This window comes from Mchenga conophoros, linkage group LG3, assembly GCF_057382185.1.
Source record: "Mchenga conophoros isolate Kocher_MC1m ecotype Shallow Benthic linkage group LG3, M_conophoros_male_GT1.1, whole genome shotgun sequence".
Taxonomy (NCBI): Eukaryota; Metazoa; Chordata; class Actinopteri; order Cichliformes; family Cichlidae; genus Mchenga; species Mchenga conophoros.
Genome location: NC_140528.1, coordinates 74,875,628 through 74,902,110, shown reverse-complemented (window position 1 = coordinate 74,902,110; position 26,483 = coordinate 74,875,628). Strand labels below are relative to the sequence as shown.

General features: G+C 41.1%; 1 protein-coding gene and 1 non-coding gene across 2 annotated transcripts in view; one reads left to right on the top strand and one right to left on the bottom strand.

Moving 5' to 3' along the window:
* ppp2r5b (protein phosphatase 2, regulatory subunit B', beta) overlaps positions 1–26,483 on the top strand; it is a 48,554-nt gene that overhangs the window by 8,107 nt on the left and 13,964 nt on the right. The window contains exons 2-6 of the mRNA XM_085267222.1: positions 19,499–19,695; positions 23,188–23,289; positions 23,780–23,872; positions 24,244–24,374; positions 26,202–26,261. Of these exons, the coding sequence (XP_085123348.1) occupies positions 19,499–19,695; positions 23,188–23,289; positions 23,780–23,872; positions 24,244–24,374; positions 26,202–26,261 (583 nt within the window). The remainder of the gene's footprint in view (positions 1–19,498; positions 19,696–23,187; positions 23,290–23,779; positions 23,873–24,243; positions 24,375–26,201; positions 26,262–26,483) is intronic.
* Positions 6,916–6,997, bottom strand: trnal-aag (transfer RNA leucine (anticodon AAG)). The gene has a single exon. It is a non-coding gene; the product is annotated as a tRNA-Leu (tRNA).

Below are 26,483 nucleotides of genomic sequence, written 5' to 3'. Positions count from 1 at the left end.
GGGAGCTGATCTGGAACACTGAACTGGCTAATAAAAGAGTAGCAGGCACAGCCAAGAAAGTCAATTAATCCACAGATGAAGGGTGAAGGATACTGGGTCCCTATAATCCTTTTTTACAGTGTATTCATAGTTGGCCTGCAGCATGCATGTGCGCACGTACACTCACACACAAACACAGGCATTTCACTGCTCTCTGGGCGCTGTGCTTTAGGACTGGTTCTTCAAAGCGGCTGCTTCGATGTGCAGAGGACATTTGGTCTAAATAGAAACGCCTTTTTAAAACGTGAAATTTATGATTTGTTAAATCCTTTACTAGCAAAAGACTCTTTTTAAAAAAGATCCAGGAATACTTTTTTTAAGAACAGCTGACACAACCTCACATTTCTGTTCCACTTTCATGAAATCATGATATTAGACATCCCCTTTATTGCAATTAGCACGTGCTCTTGTTTTGAGTGGTTCTGCTTCATTAAAATCTAAATTCTCCTGTTAAAACTGAGCTTTAACAGCAAAGTTTTAAATAGATGTCAATAATTAGCGTTCACAAATGAGATCCGGTTCAATTTCAGCAAAAGCAGGTGATTATAAAGTCAGAGAACCAGCATATCAGCACATACAGAGCCAACAGACCGGCATCAGCGATGTTTTAGACACGGTGAAAGCACTGCCTTCCTTTCCGCTCTCTCCACACTTTCATCATTGCATTAAAAAATTATAAAACACTTGAGGATGGTGTCCAGTAAAGACGCTGGGAGTTAATGGTTTGGGAACGTAGCCAAGTGGATCTAACTGTCCGCGGTCCTCTCTTCCCTGTTTCCTTTTGTAAAATACCCGAATCAGTCTGAAAGTGAGCAGCACATGGTAGCTCTCTACCTACCTAACCACCCATCCATCCATTAGTCGATGAGCAATCCAAATCCTAAAGAAGTCATTTTGCAGGAAACCAAGTCACTAAAATGAGTGAAAAATATAGATTAATTGACTGGTAAGAAAGTAAGAACTGATCAAATTAATCACCATTAAAGGTTAAACATTGTCCATGTAGATATTTGAGCTCTTTGAAGCTCTTATATCAACCTCTTTAATAACTGAAGCTTTTGTAAATGCTGATAACATGTTTGTGACTTTCTGCTGTGCAGAGCACATAGACCAGGGGTGTCGAACTCCAGGCCTCGAGGGCCGGTGTCCTGCAGGTTTTAGATATCACCCTGTTTCAACACACCAATATCAAATGATTAGTTCATTATCAGGCTTCTGGAGAACTTCAAGACATGTTGAGGAGGTAATTTAGCCATTTAAATCAGCTGTGATGGATCAAGGACACATCTAAAACCTGCAGGACACTGGCCCTCGAGGCCTGGAGTTCGACACCTGTGACATAGACTATAACAATGGATAGTCACCGTAACGTCACCCTCTGGGTCAGTAAAATCCAATATAAGCTTCAAGAAAACTATTTTTCCGGTTCCATCTCAGTGTTTTGAAACTGGACATGATGAGCGAGGGTGGATCCGACTGAGGAACTGAGAGATACTGTGCACTCATTGGCTCGTTGACTTGTCAGTTGCTTGGTAGACATGCCATACTGTTTTTATTATCCTTTTTTACTCTAGCAGGGATCAAGAATTAAGAAAACAGACATCATGCAGTACTATAGGATAGGATTTGAAACTAAACTCATCAGGAGAGTGTTCACTAAGGTCAAAGAGCAAAGATGTTGAGGCTCGTTTTCCAACAGACTTCTTAACAGATCTGTCCGCCAGAGGGAGTTGGCCTTTGCTAGCCATTAGAAAGAATAGCGGTTTAAACCACTTAACTCAATGGCAGAACATTGCACACACATACAGTCAGGTTAGTGTTGCACGTAGGGGTGGGGGTGGGGTTGATATATAGCGTGGTATGGCAATATTTTGTGTGGCGATATTGTATTAATGCATAGACGCCGAATATCAATATTTTATTAGATACATTTGATTTTATGTGTCATGTGATTGCCACCTCTATTAGCAACACCACTGCTAGCACCATAGACTCCATGATTTATGGATTCAGGTTCATTTACAATGACTGTATGGTAGATGCCAGCTGTGTTTTGCCAGGCTTTTATTCGTCTCACTTTCCACCTTTCTTGTATACAACTTCCTGTCACATAGTGAGAGTGGTGCTGCTGTCTGATGGGACTATAGTGCTGGCTAAGGGCATCTAAGAACAACAGTTAATTGCTGTTGCACATAAATGAATATGGATAATTAGCTTAACCTATTAGTATTTCTGGTGCCAACAGAGGGCAAAAATATTTAATCGTCTAATTAATTGCACATATCCCTAAAGGGATTCACCAGTCAGATCCAGAGTTTTGGCATTTTTTTCTTTACATATTATAGAAGAATTTGATTGCAGAATTATTAGCTTGGGGTGCCCATTGAGTTTGTCCCGGTTTTAGTCCTCCATTTGCTCAGGTGCACTGCAGTTGCCTGCCTAAATAGAGAACAGGCTGTTAGCTCAATGCTCCTTCACAGTTGCGATGCTCTCCCCTGGGGCCACAGACACCAGCACAGCTCCTCGGTCACGGGTCTTGTGTCGCTGCTGGCAGGCCAACGAGACTAAGGTCACATTCCTGTTCGACATCTAGTCAGCAGACATGCAAACTTGTGATTACGATTTGTGGCCTTTTCCCACACCAAAGAGAATTTGCACGTATGTGATTCAGGATGATTTTTGAGATTACTGAGCCAGCTGTTGCCATAGATTAAAACAGGAACCTGCAACTGCTGTGAGCAGGCCTGACATCCACTGACCTTGACATCCACTCAGTCTCTGTTCCCTCTGCAGCTAAGTTTCGCACTTTTCTTCCTGTTGCACTTAATATAGTACAGTATACTAGAGGCCTGTGCTTCCACTGTGCTTACGTTCTTGTCTGATTTACAGTAATTCATGTAGGTCATGTACAATCCGCACAACCTCTTTCTCAAACAGACTGAATCGACATGAAGAACAAAACACACCATAAGCAATAACATCAAAGCAGAGGTGCCATTGCTGCTGGTAGAAATATCAACAGTGATTGGTTAAAATGAAATAATATGTGTGCTAATAGAAAAGCCCACATGGTGAATGAAAATAAAAGCACCTGCACTGCAGGACAAATGTTATTACTGTACAGAGAAGTGATGTCCAGATAGCAAATAAGCATGATAGGAGCTAGAGTTTAGGATTAGGTCTTTTTCAGGTTTTACCACCAATCAGAGGGTGCCCCTCCCTGACCCTGGTTCTGCTGGAGCTTTCTTCCTGCTAAAAGGGAGTTTTTCCTTCCCACTGTCACCAAAGTGCTTGCTTGATTATTAGGCTTTTCTCTCTATTATTGTAGGGTCTTTATCTTACAGTAAGGCGACTGTTGTTGTCATTTGATGCCATATAAATAAGTTAAAGTCGAAATTGTGGTTTTACTATGCAGCAGATCAACAATCGTGTTCTGAGCTGCCCGAAAAATGTTCCCAAGGTCTGAGTGTGCGTGACTGTGTGTGCATCTGCGGGGAGATCATGGGGCTCAAAGAGAAAACACACAAAGCAGACTTTCTGCTCAGCCCGGCCCAGCAGCTCATTCTCCCCCACTTTTACAGCTTACATTGCATATTTGACTGTGGTGAATGATGTAATCCAAACATGGATCAACAGGAGAGCCAAAGTAAAGGGAAGGTCGAAGCTCTTCTTCAAGCCCTGCCCTATGTCTCATTTTCTACTTTTAAAATTAGGGCATAAGCAAACATGTATCTGTATTTGGAAATCACAAGATGATCATACTCGAACTATTCCTGTAAAACGAATGCCACCAGAGGCTCTAGTTTTGCCGTCCCAGTTAGAGGACAATTTGGTCAGGCTCACCATCCTATTGGTAAAACAGCAGCAAATGAAGGGCAAAATAATAATAATAATAATGAAGCATTTGTTTCACCACAGCTGTTTCTTGCAGTCATCCATGGTGTTGGATTTCTGCTCATCAAAAATTGATACCTAGTTGTTTATTATTACCTCCCACACTTATGTGAAAGCAGCAAAACTGCAGCATGCACATATTTCCATGCAAACAGCCGCCCGTGTGCAAACTAGCGTTGGCATTTCTCACTGATATTTGAACCATGCCAAAGAAATATTCTCATAAGCAAATAGCCATGCATGATGTTCTCCGTCCTTGACATTTTCATCACTGGCTGCCAGAAGCAGTGGCTTTTCAAAGGGCTGCTGAGTGTCTTCAAATAACTGAAGACCCTAAAGGATGCTGTGTGAGCTTAGGGAGCGTTAAATCTCCCGTACCTGAACAAAACCCATTCTGCCAGTCGATGTAGCATTTAAGCAGCTCTAAAAGCTACGAAACACCCTGCAGACATGAGACAAGCGCTACAAACAATCGGACTCTGTTTCACAGAGTAACAGATGGTGAGTTGATGCATTGTGGGATAATAGGAAGACCTGAATGTCATTTCATGTTTTGAATAAGTGGTTATGTGAAGTAATAGTTTAGAAGCTCGTGTTCCCCTTTAAGATAAGAAATACTCATCCGCACAGTAGGTAGTCAGTCTTTTTGCAAGTGTGCTTCTTAGCAGCGTTTCATTTGCCTGATTATGTTATCAGCCCACTGAATGCTCTTTACCAGGTCGAAGTATGCTTTTTTAGTGCCTCTGCTTCTGATAGGAAATGCATTTCAAACGCTCCCACTGCTGATTTGGAAAGTACAAAAATACACTGCTGCTTGTGTTTCGTAATGTTCTCGAAAATGGGCCATTTTCACGGCTAACAATGAAGGGATTAGAAGGAAAAAACACGCCGTCAGACATTCATATTGAAATCTTAGAGAAGATGCTAAAATCTAACAGAATAAGAAAATGGTATCTTATGTAGATAGAAAAAGACTGCAGTTTTGTTCAGTATGAGACTTACTGTGTTTGAAGTTAAAAAATAAATAAAGGTTAATATCTGGCAGCGTCACACTCTGCTAATGGGATAAGGACATTTCTTTGAGTTAGAAGATGAATTCTAATAAAAGTCTTACTCTTTCCACTGGTTCAGTGCAAACTGGGCTGGTGATGTACGCTCACCGGCCACTTTGGCTGTTGTATTTAATGTGTGGTCAAGACGACATAATGTACTAGGGCTGGGCCATATCATACCGCTCACGGTAATACCGGTATAATGTCGGGCAACGATAGGAAAATTAAATATCGGGATAGAATATGGGTAAAGCGTGCATGTGCAGTGCCTTTGTTTTCATACGCACATGGCGGAAAAAGCGTGCCGGCGACAGAGAACAAGAAAGGCGAAAGCGGATCGTTGAATGAAACGGATGAACCAGAATTGCTGCAACTTCAGTGGTGTGGAACTGGTTTAGCTTTCGTCCGTCAGATACACAGCAAAGCACTATTTTTGGTAGAGCGTGCTAGCGGGCCGTCGTTATTAAAGTGTTTTTTGGAAAATATGGCACACTTAAAATCAATCCTTTGATTTTTCTGAAAATCGACAGTGCCCCTTATAATCCCGTGTGCCTTATGTATGAATTCTGGTTGTGTTTACTGACCTCGAAACAATTTTATGTCGTACACGGCGCTCAAAAATCTGTTAAATGTTTTAGTACGACTTTGCTAAGCTACGAACCCGCACCACTTGATGGATTGTCGGAGCGTTGCGGCTACCGTAGGCAGGAGCCTCGCGGAGTGATACGTACTGTGCTTCAACATAATATTACCGTATTATGTGTGTATAACCTCTTTTTAAGTTTTGTGGATATTATACATGGTTATGCTGAGGATATGTCGGTCAATTTCCACTGGAAATGCCTTTTGGTTAAACTGTCAGCAAGGAATTTGCATTTGCACTGTTAACTTTTTATATAACTTTAATGCACATAAAAAACAGCTGCTTGTTTAAGTGAAAATACGTTGATTTATTTATTTTTTTTGCACTAATAAAGTTGTGGAGTTGTAAAGTATTTTGTTTAGTGTCAATTATATCGTCAGTTATATCGTTATCGCAAATTTTCCAATGTATATCGTGATAAATATCTTTGGTCATATCGCCCTGCTCTATAATGTACTTTATTAGGTACTAATAGTGGTACTGGGTTGAACCCTACTTTTAATTCTTCGTGTCATAGATTCAACAAGGTGCAGGAAACATTCTTCACAGACTTTGGTCCATGTTGACATGATAGCATCACACAGTAGCTGCAGGTCTGTGACGTGAATCTGTGGATTGAGATCTGGTGACTGTGGAGGGCGTCTGAGTACAAAGTGAGCTCCTTGTCACGTTCAAGAAACCAGTTTGAAATTATTTTTGGTTTGGTGTTATCCTGCTGGAAGCAGCCATCAGAAGATGGGTACACTGTGGCCATGTAAGGATGGAAATGGTCAATAACAGTACCAACCGGAACCCTCGGTTGTACCATTAAACCACCAGCCCGAACCAGCGATAGGAGGCAGGATGGATACACGCTTTCATGTTGTTTGTTGTGCATTCACAGATGCTCTTCTGCATCTCTTGTTTGTAATGACCTCTGCCATCTAGCTACAGATGGTTGTGTGGGAAAATATAGTAGATCAGCACTTAACTTGAACTTCAGCAGCTCATTTTGATGATATGTACAGAGTTTCTGCCATTTGATTGGCCGATGAGATATTAATGAGCAGTTGAACAAGGGTACCTAATGCGGTGACCGGTAGGTGTAGATAAAAAGCAGCTGTGTAAACCTTTGCGTTAATACGTAGCAGAAAATGGGTAACCTTATAGCAACATAGTGGCTACACTGCGTTGTTTTTCTGTCTCTCTGTTTTAAGAGAGCTGTGGATTGAGAACACAACAATGCATTTCTACCTTGAATCAGAATATTTTATTGATCCTTAAGGAAGTTATGTAAAAGAAAAAGTCTGGCAGCGGTGGGATTCGAACCCACGCCCCCGAAGAGACTGGAGCCTTAATCCAGCGCCTTAGACCGCTCGGCCACGCTACCATGTTGCCTAAGGCGTGCTCTGCAAATGCTGCAACTATGACAGAAGAATTGTAGTTAAATAAAAATGCAGTTTTTTATTTTTTTATACGTATTCTATCATAATTCTCTAATATAAATCACAGTTGCAGCTGCTACTCCCGTAAAGAGTAACTGTATCATGTAAAAACTGACTGGATTACTGACGTCATGTAAACCAGTATCCAGTGTGGTTGAAGTCTTCTGTAATACGAGGTGCAGATGACTCGGAGTATTTCCCCTTCAGTATGGCTGTCTGCTAGATGATTTAAAATCACTTAACATAATAACACATGCAGCTTAGTCAAAGGACAATTTCACTGTCAGCATATTGTTGAAATCGTTTATCTCTTTTTGTCTGCTTTATCTGACGTAAGGTAGTTTAATTCAGTGTCAGACACTCACTTCATTTAGGTAGCTTAAAAAGGATTTATTGTTTTGATATAGCTGATTACCATCAAATGTCATAATAATATTGGCACCTGTGAAGTAGCACTCACTGGTCTGCTGGCTGCTTTTCATTTTTCTTACTGTAACGTCACAAAGCATCACAAAGTATTTTTTTTAATAGAAAGAGGTCGTACCTTCTGCATCTCACAAGCCTGAAGGCAGCATCTGCAGTTGTGGTCACAAGTTAACATACACTCATCAGGGGCGTGATCGTCGTAGCAGTTTTGGGTTTTTAATATTTTCATGATGAACTTTTCTTTTTCCAGGGTGCAACGTACAGCGTCCATCTTTAGTGAATTGGAAAAAAAAATAGAATCGGCACACAAATTTGAATTTTCTCTAATCCATACAGGATTAAATGTATACATGCACCCCCACTGATATATGGTTAAAATGTTGCAGCTGGACCAACTCGATGCTTTGTGGCACTCTGGCTGGATATGTGATCATTGTTGTTGGTAGAACTGGTGGAGATCATTTAAATCTTCTGGTTTCCTGGCACAGAACTGGCTTTAAATCAAATATTGAATAGATTTGAGTTGAATTTAGGACGTCCATTCCAGAAGCTTAATGTTAGCTTGATTTATCTGTTTCAAAACCAGCATTAATGTGTGTTTGTGATCATTGTTCTGTTGGAACACCCGATTGTATCCTAGTTTGAGCCAACAATCTGAAGGCAGTCCTCCTTCACTATTCTATCCACTTTGTGCGATGTACAAATACCACTGGTAACCAACAGCCCCAGAGCATGCTACCACCATCATGTTTGGTTAGTACTTAAGTCTTAAAGTTTAAAAGCTTCAGCTTCACCCCTTCAAAATTTTTTGTCTCATCTTATCATCAAACTTTCTCCAGAATGCATTTGGCATTGGATTTTGGAGCACTGGCTTCATTCTTGGTCAGGTGATATAAAGTGTGCTTCACCATGGACAGTGAAGCTGGTGTGTTCTAGCAGTTTCCAGTTCATGGCATGAACTGGAAACTTGATGGTTCCTGAGTTGCTCCCGAGGAACCAACTCCTTCACATTTTAAGTGACATTTTGGGTCTTCTTCCAGATCTTGGTACAGAGGTAGACAATTGTTTAGACTAATGACTCTTGAATCTTCACTTTGCCCATCAGGCATCTGGAATGGCCGACCAAAATTCTGATCTCAGCAATCTTGAAAATTTGTTTAAAAGCTTGGTCCGTGACAGGGAACCAACAAAATAAATGAACTCCACCAATCCACAAGAAGATCAGATGGCTACCAAAGTCATCTAATTAAAGTTATCTATTTGATTCTGTATTCAAACTTTAAACTTTTGATTAAACTCCTGTAGATTAGAGAACATTTAATTTAAAATTCAGACTTCTGCACTCACTTCTTGTTTTTTAGTCATCAAAGGTGTCTGCTGTATAATCAGTTAAAAAAAATCCTTAAAAGCCCCAAATTACCGTGACGTTCATGGTCATGATGAGTGTTTATATACATCAGTGGTGCTCTGCTAGTCCATTGATGGCTAATACTAACAAGGCAAAATGTACTAACCTGTGGAATAAAACTATGGCAGAGGAGTCATAGAGTAGAGACACTTAACCAAACATGTCCATAATTCAATAATATTTACAGTATCTATAAGGTTTACAAATATTAGCTAATATTAGCCACACCAGTGAATGCTGTGCTAGCTCAAAGAGCTAAGCCGAGGTGCACTTTATCCGGCTGTACCTCTGAATCTCCACATTTTCCATTTCCCCTAAAAAAAGCACATGTTTAAGTATTTAAAGTTATCCTTGTGTATTTCATTTTCCTCACTACTCTCATTTTTTTAGGGTTACATACTGTATCTGTCAACGAGGGAAATATTGTCTGTGCAGCGTATCATAACCCCACATGAGCAGCCCCCGTGTTCACATGTTTGTGTTTTATCTTGTCTGGGCTGTGTGTTTGTCCACATTAAAATAATGAATGTACAGAAGGCTCTGTTTTAAATGTGCTGTTTACTGTAAAACATTCACCTTCTCACACAGATTGCATGTGGGCGATTGAATGACTCTCTCTTTCTCTGTGTGTGTGTGTTAGGGCCAGCTGGATGGGCCTTGGTATTGGGTTACAGCAGGCATGGAGTAGTTTTTGCTCTCTCTGACTGTCTAAGATCAATTAAGAGGGAGCGTGGGGGGGGGGAGAAAGTGAGGGGGATGATGAAAGAAATGGAGTGGATGAGGAGAGAGGAAATGACTGAGCATTAAGCTGGCAGGTGGAGGAGGAGAGACGGTAGAGATAAAAAATAAAATAAAATAAAAAAAGGATATTGCAGGGGAGAGGATGTAATGAAACGGCCAGCAATGCAATAAGCACGCGCGCTGCAGTGTCACTGAAAAAACAGTGGATCCTTAAAGGAATACAGCGATGCTCCGGTAAATAAGCTCTCTGATTGAATCACTGCAAGTTTCAACCTTTGTGGGTGCTTCGCTATTAAATATGCACACGTGCAAAGCAAGGCCAATAAAGAGTCATCAAATCCTGGCCGAGCCGTGAACGGTCGTTTTGAGGAAAATGCTCTTAGAAGGGTGAGATATTAAAAGCAGGAAAATAAATACGCTGCAAGGAGCTTGCTCCCAGTTTGCAATGAATCACAAGCAGCTTTAAAAAAAAAAAAATCATGCTCGGCCTAAATCAAGGACAAGAAATGTGAGATTTTTTTCATTTATCACATTTCCTTGTTTGTGAAAAGCAGCAGCAACAGCAGCGCAGAAAGCTGCTAATCAAATGTTGAGGATGTCTCCAGCTGGGATAACCTTCTCTCATATTTGTTTACTAACCGTCTCCAATTTGTGTTTACATCTCTCACAGCAAATATTCTGTTTCGGAAGGAGAATTTCAACATCTTTGAAAGTCGCTCTGCTGTCAACGCCAGTGTGGACTTTAAGAAAGGAGACGAGTGGCGATGCTTGGCAGCTCAAATAGCTTGTTTCTTATTGATCCTTATGAGAAATCCATTTCCTGATGGCGACTAATCTGATCGTAGGTAATGACCAAAGCAACAAAAAATAAATAAATCACAGACAACAGATGTGAACGCGCGGCCTGAACGCCCAGTCGGTCTCTGTTCATTATGCTTTGTGGTGGAAAAGTGTATTATTAGTAACATTGGATTATTTAAAGATGGGCTTAGCGCGCTACTTAATCTTTTGCCATGACAGAGGTTTCTTTCACAGCCTTTGTCACACAGAGAATGGCTGAGTACGGCATAAAGACTCGCTGCGTGTTTTGATATCCGCCGCTATTAAAATATAATGCCGATTTGGAGCGCAGGTCTTCAGATGTGGCTGTCGGCGTCATTGTTATTCAGTAACAAGCTTCACTTCAACCTCGTTTTTTTGTTTTACTTTAGCATGCACGATGAGAAATTACTGATACATAAGTATGATTTTGTCTTGTTTTTTGGCACTCAGAAGGTCCTAGCGATGATTTGACCTAAAAATAGGAAAAAAAGAGATAATAGTCACTTTCTTAAAAGCCACAAGACCAATCCTTTCTAAAGTTTATAGTAAATTTTATTTTGACCTTTCAAACATCCTGCACAACTTTTAAAAATTCAGACCACGATGATGACAAAATCAGCTTGCCTAAAGATCATGTCAGTCTTTGTAGGGTACAATCATGTTTGATTGTACCCTACAAAGTCCGTTTGGTTTCCTGGATACAAAACATCTCACTTTATCTTAAATTAGACCTTTAATATTCATGTCAAGCTCACTATTTTTGTTCTCAGACTCAACTAGAGTAGCTTTGCATGATTCACAGTTCAGAATAATCCACTTTTACCTGACCAGATGACCATATTAGGAATATCCTCTCTCAGTGATGTCATGTGGACCCAGGACTAGTAAAAAATGTCTAAAACTGAGAGTTTAGAGCACCTTGGAGCCTGAGCTTTTGCCTCAAGAAGATAGCTTGAATTCATTACAATACAGAACAATAACAATATAGAATACATATGACAGAAAATAAGCACTACATTAATTAAACTGCCCCCCCAAAATTACTCTTACCACTTACACTTGTGACAATCAGTCACAGTCTTGATTAGCTCAAGTGCAGTCTGGAAGTTTGAATAGCGATTTCATATATTAATTTATTTAATGCCATGATTTGTACAATTTCCCTGAAAAGCAGATCATAAACTAAATAAGATCATTTGCACAAATCTGATTAACTTTTTAAAGCTTTCATATCATTCTGATAATTACAAAAATTAAGAAACCCAATGGTACCCCAAACTTAATGTGGCCTTCAGGTTAGCTCAAGAACAGTGAATAGGGAGCTTGGTGGAATGGGTTTCCATGGACAAGCAAATGCAATCCAAAATGTCGGATGCAGTGGTGTAAAGCACGTCACCACTGGACTCAGCAGAGAAGTGTTCCCTGAAGTGGTGAATCACGCTTCTCCGTGTGACAATCGAGTCTGGGTTTGGCGGTTGCCAGGAGAAACAGTACTTGTCTAACTGCTTTGCACCAAGTTTGGAGGAGGAGGGATTATGGTGTTGGGTTCGACCCCTTTGTTCCAGTGAAAGGAACTGTTAATGCTTCAGCATACCAAGACATTTTGGACAGTTTCCTGCTCCCAACTTTGTGACTGCGCACCAGTACACAGTCCTGACCTCGGCCTGATAGAAAAACCTTTGGGATGAATTAGAGCGGAGACTGTAAGAAGCTGAGGTAGTTCGGACACCTGATGGAGAAACTGGAGAACAGACGTCTGGAATACCACATTTATGCCACCAAATTTCATGAAAAGCGGTTCTGATATCTGAGCTGACTTGGAGGAATATAATAAGAGCAAAAACCCCCCAAAACACCACATATTCTTTAACCATTTCTGTTTGCCAGTATAGGCTCGATTGCCTCTAACAGTCTGTACATACAACACTATTTACATCTTATATGCTAATACCCAGCTGGTCTCATTACCAATTCTCAGTACCGTCACCAAATGACAACTTCCAAGTATTTCCTGCTCTAATTTAAAGCACCAGGATCACTGGTCCTGAGCTTCCCTGGGAGGTAAATTGTTGTTTACACTTCAGTCTTATTGAAAACGCATAAAACGGGGGACGTCTAATCGCACATCGCAACCCTCGCTTCTCATTAATCTTCCTAATCATGTTGTTTATATGAGCAAGATACATGTTGCACATGTTTCCCTGACAGTTTGCCACGATGTGCACAGATCGTGTGTTTCAGGAGGATTAGATTATTTAGAGATGGACTTAAAGCACGTCACCTAAACCCCTTAAGGTGATATTTATACCGCCCGGACTTTTACACACTGCATGGTGTCTCAGCTCTGATAGCTGCTGTAGCTTCCTTCTACTATTTATAACTGTGCCATTCTCTGCTTTATCTCCCTCTACCTCTTTCTGCCCCCCCCCCCCCCTCTTCCCTTCCCTCCCCATCCTATCTTCCTCTCTGCGTCACTTTATCTGTGCATTGAGCATGTGCGCTTAATGACAGGGCTGCAGAGGCGGCTTGCATGGTAGCTAAAACAGAAGCTGTCCTCCTCTCTTGCCGTCTCTCTGTGTCACACACTCAGCCCCAAACAGAATGACTCTTATTTAAAGAGCTGAGCTGTACTTGCTTATTTAAAAAAAAAAACATCAGAGAGATGGGGAGGGAAGGGAAATGAATGAGTGAAGAGAGGGACCAGAGGAGAAAAATGAAGGGAGGAACCTATCGATGGATAGATGAGCGAGACAGAAGCAGAAGGATGAGGAGGAAGGGGATGATGTCATCTTTTAACCCTGTACCGCTCCCCTCTCCTCTCTCCTGTTTCCTCCCCAGATTCTTCTTCCTTCTTTTCCGTGTCGCTCTCCAGCAGGACTATATTTAGTCGCATGCAGCTGGGGGTATGTGAGTGTTTGTGTTTTGATGGTGTTGCGGCGCTACTCAGTCTTACATTTTAATGCTCCCGTTACCAAATCAGCCCTACCCTCCTCTCACATTTTTACTCTACGTCACATTCTGTCTGTTCCTTCTCCGTGGTCCATCGTCTTTTCTTAGTCGGCCACCGAGCGTTTCTCCTCTCCTGGAAAGCAGATGCTGGAGATTTCTCTTATGGTCAACAAACCCTTTTTAAAAGAAAATGGCTCAGCTTCGCTAAAACATCATCCGTGCCTGTGGGCTTCATGACCAGATCTGTTCAGGTCATGCGTTCGTTCATGGTAAACATCTGATACACAATCACCATCCTGCTGCTGATGCACAACACATATTTACAACTGTTATCATGTGATTCCACAATGATGATAAAATTAGAGCCCAACAAATGCAGTGTTGACTCCGGATCGAGCACCTTTGAGGAGATTCCTTTTTTTTTCTGTTTAGTTAAACTTCAATTCCAAATCACAACAAGAGTTGCCTTTATATATATAAAGAAGCCAAAGGGGATAGACAATCCCCTTTGCACACGAGCTTGGTGGCAGTGGGAAGGATAAACTCCCTTTTAACAGGAAGAAACCTCCGGCAGCACCGGGCTCAGGGTGGGGCAGCCATCTGCCACAACCAGTTGGGGGTGTGAGGGGAGGAAGGCAAAAACAAACTGTGAAAGCCTAAGATTAATAATAACTAATGAAACTATATTTTTATGACACGTTGCCTTCCCACATCGCACAGTGAGAGCTTTGTAATGATGCTGAATTGTGTCAGGAATTTAGCTTTTAACTCTACATGACAAGATGCATGACAACAGCACTTGACACAAGCCTATTTAGGTGGTTTTTTAGCAACAAGAAAAAATCATAACATCAGCTCCACTGTGTGAACCTGAATGTTTTAGACATGAAATGAAACTGTATCATATGAATTTATAAATAATTATAAATATAAAAACCGTATTTTGACCTGCAGAAAGAACAGTTTAGTTACTCGAACCCTTTAGGCTTTAATAAATAACACACACAGGTTTGAGTGGACGACAGTAACTTTTCTTTGATTTCCCAATGGAAAAACCTCACAAAGATGCTGCTCTGATTTGGATAAAAATGCATTTGAGGAGAAAAAAGCGATCCGCTCGGCACATAAAGATCTCTGTATTTTGTAATTGTGTCTTTCTTTTGTATAAATGGTTGTATTTTGGTATAGTGGCCCAGATGTTTGAGGCAGCTATTTAAGACTTTCAGTTTATGTGCAAATGAACTTCTGTGTATCAGTAAAATGTAAAATGATCCTAATTTTCATTCTCACATTATATGTGAGCTTTTATCCCATAAACTGCGCACTGCTTCTTTATTAATTTAATTTTCTTCCCTAAACCGAACATAAACTCTTGATCACTGTAGTTCAGCTATTGTTAAAACTTTCTAACTTAATTGCTTTTTCCATACCTTCAACTCCTTTTGCACCTTCAGAATTTTTAAAAATTCATATGAAAGTATTTTTATCGTGCATCAATAGTAGTGAAGATAAGGGGGACGCATTAAAGGGAAAACCTTGACCCTCTGAAAGTGATCGCAATTGGCTGGTGTGTTTTGGTCCCACTTTTCTCCTTAAGAGGAATGATTACTGCAAATGAATACACAGTTATTCTTTTCAACTTTGTTAAAAAACATGTTGACACAGAAAGAAAGACAGCAGAGACACTTAGGACAGGATTGAACCCGAGCTGCTGTTTTTGGCTATGTGCGTCTAGCCTCCGAGCGAAACAACCACCCGTACACAGCTACACAGAGTGAACATCTTCGTCCTATGATGTAACATTTCTATCTTAGTGGAAATGGTTTTTTTTCAGGGTGACAGTCCCTGTCTTTAGGGTAGATGTTAACAATATACATGCTCGGCATCAACATCTTCAACACACTTTTAATCTTTTTAAAATTACCATGCTACGGTGCGTCGAATCTGTCCTGACAGCATATTGCGGCCTGAACTCTAAAACTTTAATTCATGGATTAAATAATAAAAATCAATAAGATGTTATACAGTATTATATTAAGTTGTCATTTGGAAGCAGCTTACTTTCTAAAGTTAATGTGGGTTTGCTTGCAGTGGCCTGATTACATTAGCGTTTACGTTTGCATTTATGACCCTGGGGACATGTTTTTGTGCACCTGACAAATGCAACACAAATATTCACTCTCCTTTTGCCTCTGTTTTGGCCTCCAACCTTTCCCGAGACAAACGTTTGGGTCTTTATTTGCAAAGTGGCCTACTTTGTTCACTCTTTGGTCATGGGCAGGCAGTGTTCAGCAGGATTTAGATCCGTTTCCCCTCAAAATACCAGCCTATCGCTGGAAATGAGGTTAAACCAAAGCAAAAAGCTTAAAGCTGAGAACGTTACATATAAAGGAAAACTAAAGAAGTTCAAAAGACCAAACTGATCAATTATTCTTCTCATGTCTGAAAAAAATTGTTCTCTTTGCAGCCGTACGAAGACCAGCAGCAAAAAAAAGTATTAGAAAAGCAGTTTTTGAGTACTGATAGCTTACCGGCTCTAATACATGAGTGTAGCTGGGAATATTTTTAAGGGAAAGGGTGTTTGTATTTTACGTGCTTTTATATTCGTGTGCTGCTGATGTAACGCTGGTGTGTGTGTCTGTGTGTGCCACGTCGATGATGGATGTCCTGAGCTAATACAGACGCACTAAATCGAAAAATAAAATGTAACCGCTTGCTTTTAATGGCAGCGGTGTTACAGTCAGAGCACGGCCAATTTGGATTGTCAGAAAACATGAAAATAGCTCAGTCACAAGTGACTCAGTGTGATTAAGATCCTTAGTTGATATTCTAATGGCTTCACTGACATGATATTAAAGCTGCTTTGAATAAGCGAGTCTGCAGTGACCTGCAAAAAACTGAAACGCGCTCATTATCGCCTCAGTTTGATCCGTCTGCCGTCTCATTGTGTATTCAATTTGTATCCTTGTAAATTCTTTTTCTAAATCTAACCACTGTCAACCTGTAAGCGGCATGTCGGGGTGACATCAGCCGCTCCGTCTGGGCCTGTCATCTCCCTACACTTCCCCTCTCTTCTCGGCTCTTTGGTTTGCTCTCTCCCACACTTGCTCTCACACGACCCACCGAGTCCCTTTATTCCCTTCATCCTTCCTCTCTTTTTCTCACCTCCCGTCCTCGTTGCCTGTCTGCACGAGCGCACAAACGCAGTTTTTCATTTCCTTTTCTTTTCACCTTGCCATGTTCGTTTTTTTCCCTTCCTCCTCTCAGTCCCGCACGGTACATCTTCATACAATTACTCTCCATTAAAAATGGATTAGATTTCACCTTCACAGTCGGCCTACAGAGGAAGAGCAGAAAGGGAGGAGAGGTTGAGAGAGGACGGAGAAAAAACAGGGGTGTGGACCTTTGAGGAGTCAGAAGAGAAGATTGGAAAGATGGGAAGGACAGGGGGTGGTAGATTAGGAAGGAGCGAGGAAAAGTGGAGCGGTGGGACACGTCTTCACGTCAACGACATGAAAATGTTTGTACTTTTAGACTCGCATTTGTTCTCCGAGTTGTCAGAAGAAGTAGTTCACCCATGGACTTTTCACACTCGCTTTTTTCCCCATTGCAAATAGTCAGAAGATTGTGCGAACTTGGCTTTCACACGTTTGTCCAGTCACAGAGAAATGGCTCCAATTCAAGAACAAATTGACCACTCAGTGCAGCTCAATGGATGCCAGCCCCAACCGCAACCATTAGTGTTTATGGAAGGCAAGAAGGTTGTAGAAACATCAGAATGAAGAGCTTGATGGAATGATTACTCATGGAGCAGAAACAAGACGTGACCTTGATCCTAACCCCAAAGTGCTAATTCGGATAACCTGGGTCACTGATCTCGTGACTGAGATATTACTGTATGGAAAACACAGAAGGGCACAAACGATGAAATAAAACGGACTCGACAGAGCATGTTCTCACACCTCAAGCGAAGGGTAGTCCTCGTCTATCCTTGTGAAGCTCTGTGCCAAAGGCAGCAGATGGCTGTGGTGTGCCCACAATAGGTGAGGGGTCTGGGGCTTGGAAGAGCTCTAGTCAGCACTCCCATATTCCTCCTGCGCTTCCCACCTGGGGGTTAAGAAGGGTTAAAATTAATCCACTCCCGCTGTGTGTGTGAGTGTGCGAACCTTCGAACACAGTTAGTCTAGACTGTTTCCCAGCCACTGGTAAGCTGTATTTTTTCCTCTGACAGAGGGAGATTAATGGGACATAGCAGACTGAAAGGATATGGAGTAACCAGTATACACCAGTTCAGTTAAATGCAATTAAATGCCATATGTTTTTAAGTATGGTATTTTACACCAGTTTACAGATGCATTAATTACTTTTCTCTTAGCATGCCGAAAATCATCCGATTCTGGTCTCTGGTTAGCTGACCAGTGTATCTGTACTTAGTTATTTTTAAAGTTTTAGGTCTGTGAAGGTTCTGTCATCCAGGTCATCGTAGTCTGAGGAGCTCTGGACTTCTTTAAGTTGCTTGAAGACGTTTCACCTCTCATCCGAGAAGCTTCTTCAGTTCTAAGGTCAAATGGCGGAGAGTCCCAGATTTAAGCCCTATGAGAGTGTCCCCCCCCCCCAAAAGAACCAAGGTGTGAGAACGGGGGTGGGTCACAATCAGCCAAGGTTTTGGGTGAACTCATTGTGAAACCTAGCCCCACCCTATCATGTGATTTCCTGCGGCCAGAAGGGCCGGGATGATCTGGGACTCTCCACCATTTGACCTTTGAGCTGAAGAAGCTTCTCAGATGAGAGGTGAACTTAAAGAAGTCCAGATGCTTTTTCTTCCAAGCTCCTTAGACTTTAAAATTTTAGCTGGTGGTTTAGTTGGATTTTTTAAAAATGTTGCTGCCCCTCCCTGAGGCGGGTTCTGGTGGAGGTTCTTCCTGTTGAATGGGAGTTTTTCCTTCCCACTGTTGCCAAATGCTTGCTCACAGACAGTCATCTGATTGTTGGGCTTTTCTCAGTTTCACTGTAAGGCTTCTACCTTACAATATAAATTGCTTTGAAAGAAATATTGTTGTGACAAAACTAAATTGACTGTAATCAAATGTAGTCAAAAAAGTGGATGCAAACTCTGGAGTAAAAAGTTTTCATATCTACGTCTTTAATTGAGGATGAAGTCATACATGTGCAGGAGGTCAGCACATTCAACAAAGAACACGGAGAAAAAACTACAAATATTGCAGTCGGGGGTTACATCATGAAACAAGAAATGACAGGAACTGAATACACCCAAAGTCCAAAACCATTACATGAACATCCTATGACACCTTCGCATTTTTACATTGTTGCTGTTAGCATGTTAGCACAGAGGAGTTGTTTTAGTATTTTGCACTAGTTTTTTTAACATAATTTTTCTCCGTATGGATTTGTTTATTATCTTTCAGTGCAAGCCTCTCGTACATCTCACTCAGATGTGGATTTTTTGCTGCTATTTTTAGCTATTGAGTCATCAATCATCTGGTTACTCATAAAAAGAAACCAAGCATTCCCATTGGGCAGCTGTCAAACCCTGCAGCTCTCTATTTTCTGTGTGGATTTAATGTTTTTATTTCTTTTGCATAAAGCTTTACAGGCTGCATTGAGTTTCTCACCTCTGCACCCCACCTCCCCACCTCCCCAGGCCTGTGGAATCAATTTAAAACTCATTGTATGAGTTAGGGCTTCAGTAATCCAAATGGATCAGGCACTTTCTCTTTTTCTGTGAAAAGTGGAGCTTTTGGAGGCATGAGATTTCAACGTGACGACCAGCAGCAGGTAGTTTCATCGTGACAAACTGGTCTAAGGAATGAATCTGACAGGTAATAGGAGTGAGATACAACACAGCCCTCTGGAGGAAGGTGTGTGTGTGGACAGTCGTGTATGTATGCGTGGGTGTGTACAGATGTGTTTGTAGAGTAATATTCTCTATCCCAATAGCTTTTAGAGAGGATCCGCGCCAAACAATACGTAAACCCCAGCTTCCTGCGTTACGCTCTACACACAGGGAAGCATTTTTTCGTTTAACCTCCGTGTCTGACGTTTTGCTTTCTCTCTTTCTTCCTACCTCTCAATTGTCCAGACGCCCCGGTGGCAGAGCTGCACGACCTGTTCTGTAAGAAGCTGCAGCAGTGCTGCGTGCTGTTTGATTTCCTGGACTGCGTGGCTGACCTGAAAGGGAAGGAGATCAAACGTGCGGCGCTCAACGAGCTGGTGGAGAGCGTGGCCACGAGCAGAGGAGTCCTCATAGAGCCTCTCTACCCGGAGGCTATAAAGATGGTACAGTAGGAGGGGAGGTTAGGGGTTAAAATGATGCACCAGTGCAAACAATTCCAGCCCAAAGATAAAGATCATAGATCATAGATAACTGAAAGGATGCACAAATGTTCCTCTAATTTTTATTCGTTTGGAAACATGATTACTCTTTTTCTTTGATCTTATAAAAATCCCTTAAAACATGGGTCATCATTTCGTACATAGTACTTAACTTAAAGCACTCCGAGTACAGTTAAATATTGAACAGCATTAATGTGGCACGCCCCTTTTGCTTACTGGTTAATTGTGCAGTGACGCAGACAGAAATCAGCACTGTGTATATGCAGCTCTGCACAATGAAGAGATGTAGGAACACAAAGACACCAGGGAATTTATTTATTTCCCATTTCCAGCATAACAACAGATGTGTACAGATATCAGCATAAAATATATATAACATCATTTACATACAGCAGTGAACGATTTATCTCTTGAAACATCATTAGTGGAGACAAGTGGTTGGATAGCAGCGTAACTAGTAAAACTGTTATTCTGCTGGTTCCCCTTGTTTATTCTAGCTTTTGTTTATGTGTGAAAATACTTAACAGTAAATGTGGGCTTGGAGGATACATTATCTAATGTAAAGGTTCTTTCTTTTGCCAAAAAAAGATGCTGGTAGCTTTCTTAGACTTGCAACACACTGGCAGAAATCCTGGTTCCAGTGGTCAATGTTCATGTTAAGCATGAGGATAGCATGTATACAAATCCCTATGAGCTTGAAGCTCAGGTTTTAGATGCTCTGGCGCTGTGGCTATGCCCACAAAAAGTAAAAGCTCCAAACATCCGTGAAAATCTTGTGCTTCTGAGGGGCAGTCAATCAGAAGAAAGCTGGGAGAAAGGACCTAAAACAGCCTGTTTCAGACGAAGTATGAACTGAGGGGCTGGACTGAGGCACGGGTGAAGATAAAGAAAAAAATGTGATTAATACAAAGTTACAGTAGTACAGTTTAAGAATAGAGAGGTGGAAAATTAGTGCGCTTTAAAAAGCACTAAAACAGTAATGGAAGGGTTAAAAAAGAGACCTCAGGTACAAGGCAATATTCTCCAATATTCACTATCCAAAAACCAAACCAGGAATATTTTGGGAATGGACAGTGACAAACAGTGGTGGGTGGACGAATGAATCGATAGCCTGATACTTGAAGGGAGAAGAGATCTAGAAGGCCGGAAAGACATTTTCACCTGTGAGTCAGTCCCTGTCAAACACCTGGATGCCCATCCCAAGCTGTGGGGAAAATAAAGAGAAGCTAGTCAGTGTGGTATCCAATGGAGGATCTCCGGTGGAGTTACCATGGGAGATAAACAAAGGTGATGAGCGAGGGATAGATAGATAGATAAATAAAAAGGGAGGATGGGAGAGAAAAGTAGAGTGCTTACAAAGGTGCTAAAGAGCAATCGGCTGCACAGATGGTGAGAGAGAGAGTGTGAGAGATGGAAAAGAAAGGAAGAAAGAGTGGAGTGAAAGTGTGGACTCTGGAGATCCCAGAGGATAAAGAGAGGAGGAGAAAGGAGGGTCTGAAACAGGAAAAGAAAGCCAGCAGTAGATAGAGGTGCTATACTCAGAGGATGCGAAAATGCTGATAGGACAGAGGATGGGGGTGGAAGGAAAGTGAATGAACTTAAAAAAGCTTAGAAATCAAACTCTTAAAGCCAAGTGCAGCATTATGGAATGAAAGCAGCGTAGGAGAAACATGCCAAGAAAAAAAAGCGAGGCTAGGTTTGCTACGCTTTGCAAACCTAAGAATCTTAAGTCGAGCTAGACTCTCTTTGATGCTGTGTTATTACCCAGTTATTACCCAGGTTAAAGTCATACTAACGTCCTCACAGTGATGTCAACACGTATGCATCATGGAAATAATGCGATTGCCAAGAAAGAAAGTCGGTTCATTTATGCACTCGTGACTTTTTTGTTTCTCTTTTCCTATAAATAACTGCGTCATTGTGCTGTGGCATGGAGCAGATCAGCAGGTGTTACTGCTGCTTTGATAGTGACCTTTAGCTCATCTGCATTTTTGGTTCTCTTGACAATACCCCATAGGTTCTCTGTGGGGTTAAGGAGTGGGCTCGCCAATCAAGCTCAGTAATAACAGACGCGGTAAACCATTAGTAGTAGTTAAGTACTGTGGTCAGCAGAAGGAAGCATGAAGTGCTCTGGAACCTCCTGGCAGATGCTGTGTTGACTTTGGACTTGTAAAAAACAAAAACGCCACCATCACCAATATCAGCAGATGACATGACAGCCCAAATCATCACAGACTGTGGAAACTTCACACTGGACTTCTAACACCTTGGATTCTGAGCCTCTCCACTCTTCCTCCAAACTCTAGGATGCTGATTTCCAACTAAAATACAGTGTGTAATGCAGCAGTCCAGTTCTTTTTCTCTTTAGTCCACACAAGACGCTTCTGATGATGTCTCTGGTTCTGCTTTCCTGAAGACATCTATGCGTGCTCACTCTTCATGTGTCAGCCCACCCCTCATGAATCTCTCAAGTTCTTCTGTCGAGTTTTCTTGACAATCCTCTCAAAGCTGAGGTCACCGTTGTTGCTTGCAGACCTTTTTCTATCACACTGTCTGTCTGAGCAACAGTCCTGTTACCGATCATCATCTATGGTTTTCCCTCTGTTGATGATCAACATCTGGACAGCTGTCGAACGAGCAGTGCACCGAATGATTGCGGCTGTGTGTGCTCACCCAAATAAAAAGTGTTTATGCTGTTTAAGTAGTAATTTAATCAAGCTTAAAATGAAACGTGCAAATTTAAGATACTTTGATGTTCTGGACCTCTTTGATAGTCAAAGGTTTGGAGATGCACAGTAGGAAAAGTTGCAGCAGACAAACAATCTTAAAGATAGTGAGATGGAAAAATGAACAGGTTAGATGATTTCGGCCTATCCAAGATTCACACAGCGCTTTAAAATGAGCAGGTAACGACAGGGTGAGTTAAACCTTCAGATGTTCAAGTGTGACCAGCGGTAGTGGAAGTTGCTTGGAAACTGATAACATAAACCACAGAAAGACGTTTTTCCCTCATCCCAAAACGTCTTCACGCTTGCTAAGTAGATGTCAGTTGACATAAAAGATTATCACAGACACCCACCAAACACAACAGCTTTACTCCTGGAAACGTTCCATCGGAAGGAGAATTGTTTCATTGTTGCAGCGACTTTTCCGAGAGTTAAAGTGACACAAACGTCCTCAAACTGCAGGTGATTACTGAAGGTAACAAGGCTGCCACGTCCATTATGCGATAGAGTATTAAAAACGATTCATCGCCTGCTTTCATCTCTGAATTATTGCCCATTAAATCCACAATTGGCGAGAATGCATTATTTATTCTTCACTAATCTCTTTTTCTTCTTCCTCCTCCCTTTGCATTTTCATCTTTTCTACTTCCTGTCTCTCTACTTCACACTACCTCCTTCTCCTTGCCTGCGTTTATGATTTTTTTTCCAGATCTCGGTAAATATCTTCAGGACTCTCCCACCCAGCGAGAATCCAGAGTTTGACCCTGAGGAAGATGAGCCGACACTGGAAGCCTCCTGGCCACACCTGCAGGTACACACCATACATCCGTGTGACATGCAGTCACGTGTTGCTGGAGATTTACAAGACTTCATCTAAGTTAACATGAAGGTGTAATGGGAAAAAAAGCACAGTTCAGGCAAAATATGCCTTTAGCACTGTTAATTCTCTCACAGTGGGGTTAAATTGCTTTTAATGCTGTGTTGAGTGTTTACCTCATTTAGATCATTTAAATGTTGGCTCAAGTTTTATGCCAACACATTATGAGTTTAGCCAGCATCAATAACAAATGCAAATCCTGCAAAAAAACCCCACAAATCCTGCATAGACTCGATGTTTACCCAGATGACATTTAGACATGATGTACAGTCACTTTACAGCATCTTCAGGAAGAGATGAGTCAAAATGCGTGTGTGTCTTTGAAAGAATAGTTTGACATTTTGGATGCCACACTATCCACTGAAGATAAAAACACAGACACGCCAAATGTTGTGTAATGTTGTGGTGTTTGTTCCTCTTTCAGCTGGTGTATGAGTTCTTTCTGCGTTTCCTGGAGAGCCCGGACTTCCAGCCCTCCATGGCCAAACGCTACGTGGACCAGAAGTTTGTCTTGCAGGTAATCCTTTCCTCTTCATCTTCTGGAAAGATGCAAAACCAAAGCTTTGAAGGTGTAAAGAAATGAAGCCCTTCTCTTAAACATGCAGCTGTACTTCTCAAATTTCATCAACTATGACCTCTCAGTGCATGTATTAAAAATTGACTTTTTTTTATGTTTAATGTGTTATTAACTGTTATTGTAATATTCATCCTGCTGCATTTGGTACAAATGTTTGATTTTTCTCCAGAAGCTGAAGTTTGAGAGACTAATTGTAAGAGTGAGGAGGTCAGAATTAGAGCGCAGTACTCACAGGTACAGACTTTCATTCATAGCAAATGTGTGTGTGTGTGTGTGTGTGTGTGTGTGTGTGTGTGTGTGTGTGTGAGTAGCTCCTGGAGTTGTTTGACAGCGAGGACCCGAGGGAGAGGGAGTACCTAAAGACCATCCTGCACCGCGTCTACGGAAAACTGCTGGGCCTCCGAGCCTACATCCGCAAACAGATCAACAACATCTTCCTCAGGTACAAGCTACACCAAACCTCCATCCAACCCATGCTCATGATTTAAAAACGAATAATTCAACATCACATGACAGTCAAAGACGATGAGCAGGAAGGGGAGCGGGCTCAGAAACCACGTTTTGTGCATCTATCCTGCATAAATGATAATTATGCTACAGCCACAAAATGACCTCAGAGTTAGTACTTAAACCAGCGTGCACCTTGTGAGAATACTTGTCAAATGCTGGCTCTTTGTATCTCTAATTGAGGTTATAGCCTGAGCTCCAAAGGAGCTATTGCTCTTCTGCAAGAACAAACTTGGTTTATTGGTTTGGCTCTACTTTGCCAAGCCCTTACAGGGGTTTGCATGCTGTGTTAATTCAGAAAGAAACGAAAAGATCTTTTGGATCCTGCAGCAGTTCATTGTAGTGTCTGCTTGGTATTTTTGTTGTACTAGAACTTCTAGTTTATAAAGGAAATTATTAAGAGTGAAAACAGGACTGTTAATGTAACTAGTGTTGTAGCAAAAAGGTCAAATCTAGCTTTAATCTTTAATCAGTTGTATTCTTTCTCCTACAAACACAACATGAATGTGTTCAGCTCACTGAATGTTCATCCTACATGTGTCCTAAATCACAGATTGATCAATCAGTCGTGAAGATGATTATAGAAGATTATATTGGTTCAAAATTGACAAAAAGATGTAAGACTTGGAAACTATGATTCTTACAAGTGTGATGTTGATTGTCGACACATAGAAAGTACTGTGGAAACATTTAAAACATCACGTCACACATGACCTCTCTGACCTGTCCTTCAAGGTCGATCGATTGATCTGAAAGTCAAAGCGATAATAACGCTCTACAGAGCTATTTAAAAATATGTTTCTTATTGCCGTTGTTTGTACTGGCATCATATAGGTATACAGGAAATGATATGTGGTCATTCTAAACAGTAAATTACTTCATAGAATGTCTTTTACCATTAAAACTATGTTTTAAATTCTACTGCCTTTGTTTGTGTTGGTAACATTTGATACTGAATGATACTGTTATATGAGCCTTTCTTTCAAGATTCCCCAGGATGGGTTTTTAAGACAGTATAAATATAATAATCTTTAATTATAAAATGTAACTATAACAAAAACATTATTATACTCAAAATTATTTGAAGTATTTTCATGTCTTTTGTCTTGTGTCCCTCAAACCTAACTAGTCATGGCAGATGGCTGGTTGTCCCAAAGGCTTCTTCCTGTTAAAAGGGAGTTTGTCATTCCCACTGTCACCAGTGTTTCTGTATCATTGTAGGGTCTTTACCTTACAATATAAAGTGCTTTGAGGTGACTGCTGTTGTGATTTTGTGCGATATAAATAAAACAAAATAAAATTGAATTGAAAATATTCAAATAGGTTTAACAAGCCTGCACTTTGCTCTTCTTTTTTCTGCACTACAAACTTTTTAAAGTACGTTAAAAACTATGTTAAAAGAGAACAAAGAAAACAAAATGCAATACTTTTCTTTTAAATAGTGATACTGCCCAGAGAGTGAGCTGCCTCAGTGAAGGCGCTTCTTGCTTTTCATTTTTTCCTTTTGCTGAATGTAGTTTCAGCTAAAATGTGTATAAACTTCACATTCAACTGTGAATGTCACGGAGGTGTGCTTCAGACATGGTTTGATAGGAAATTTGTGAATACTAGCAACTTTCATGCACGCACAGGTCATTTTACAGGAAGATAAAACTGTTTATTTAATGTTTATCTAATTCCTGTTTTTAGTGTTGTTTAACTATCAGCTGTAGCTTGATTTAATAGTGCTTTTGCCTGTGTGTGTCCTGTCTCTGACCTTCAGGTTCATATATGAAACTGAGCACTTCAATGGAGTTGCGGAACTGTTGGAAATCCTCGGCAGGTTTGTCTGCAAAAGCACACGTTTGAACTATACGCTGCTGCTGTGCTGCACACACACACATATACTCTATACTTGCCAGCTGTTCCTGTTTATGAGACAGCCGGCACCAAAAACTGGTTACAAAGCACAGCCGCTGCTGCATCTGCACGGCACATAAAACAATATGCATTTTTATTTTTCCTTCTTTCTTATCAAGTAAAGACAACCCAGGGTGACGGCAAG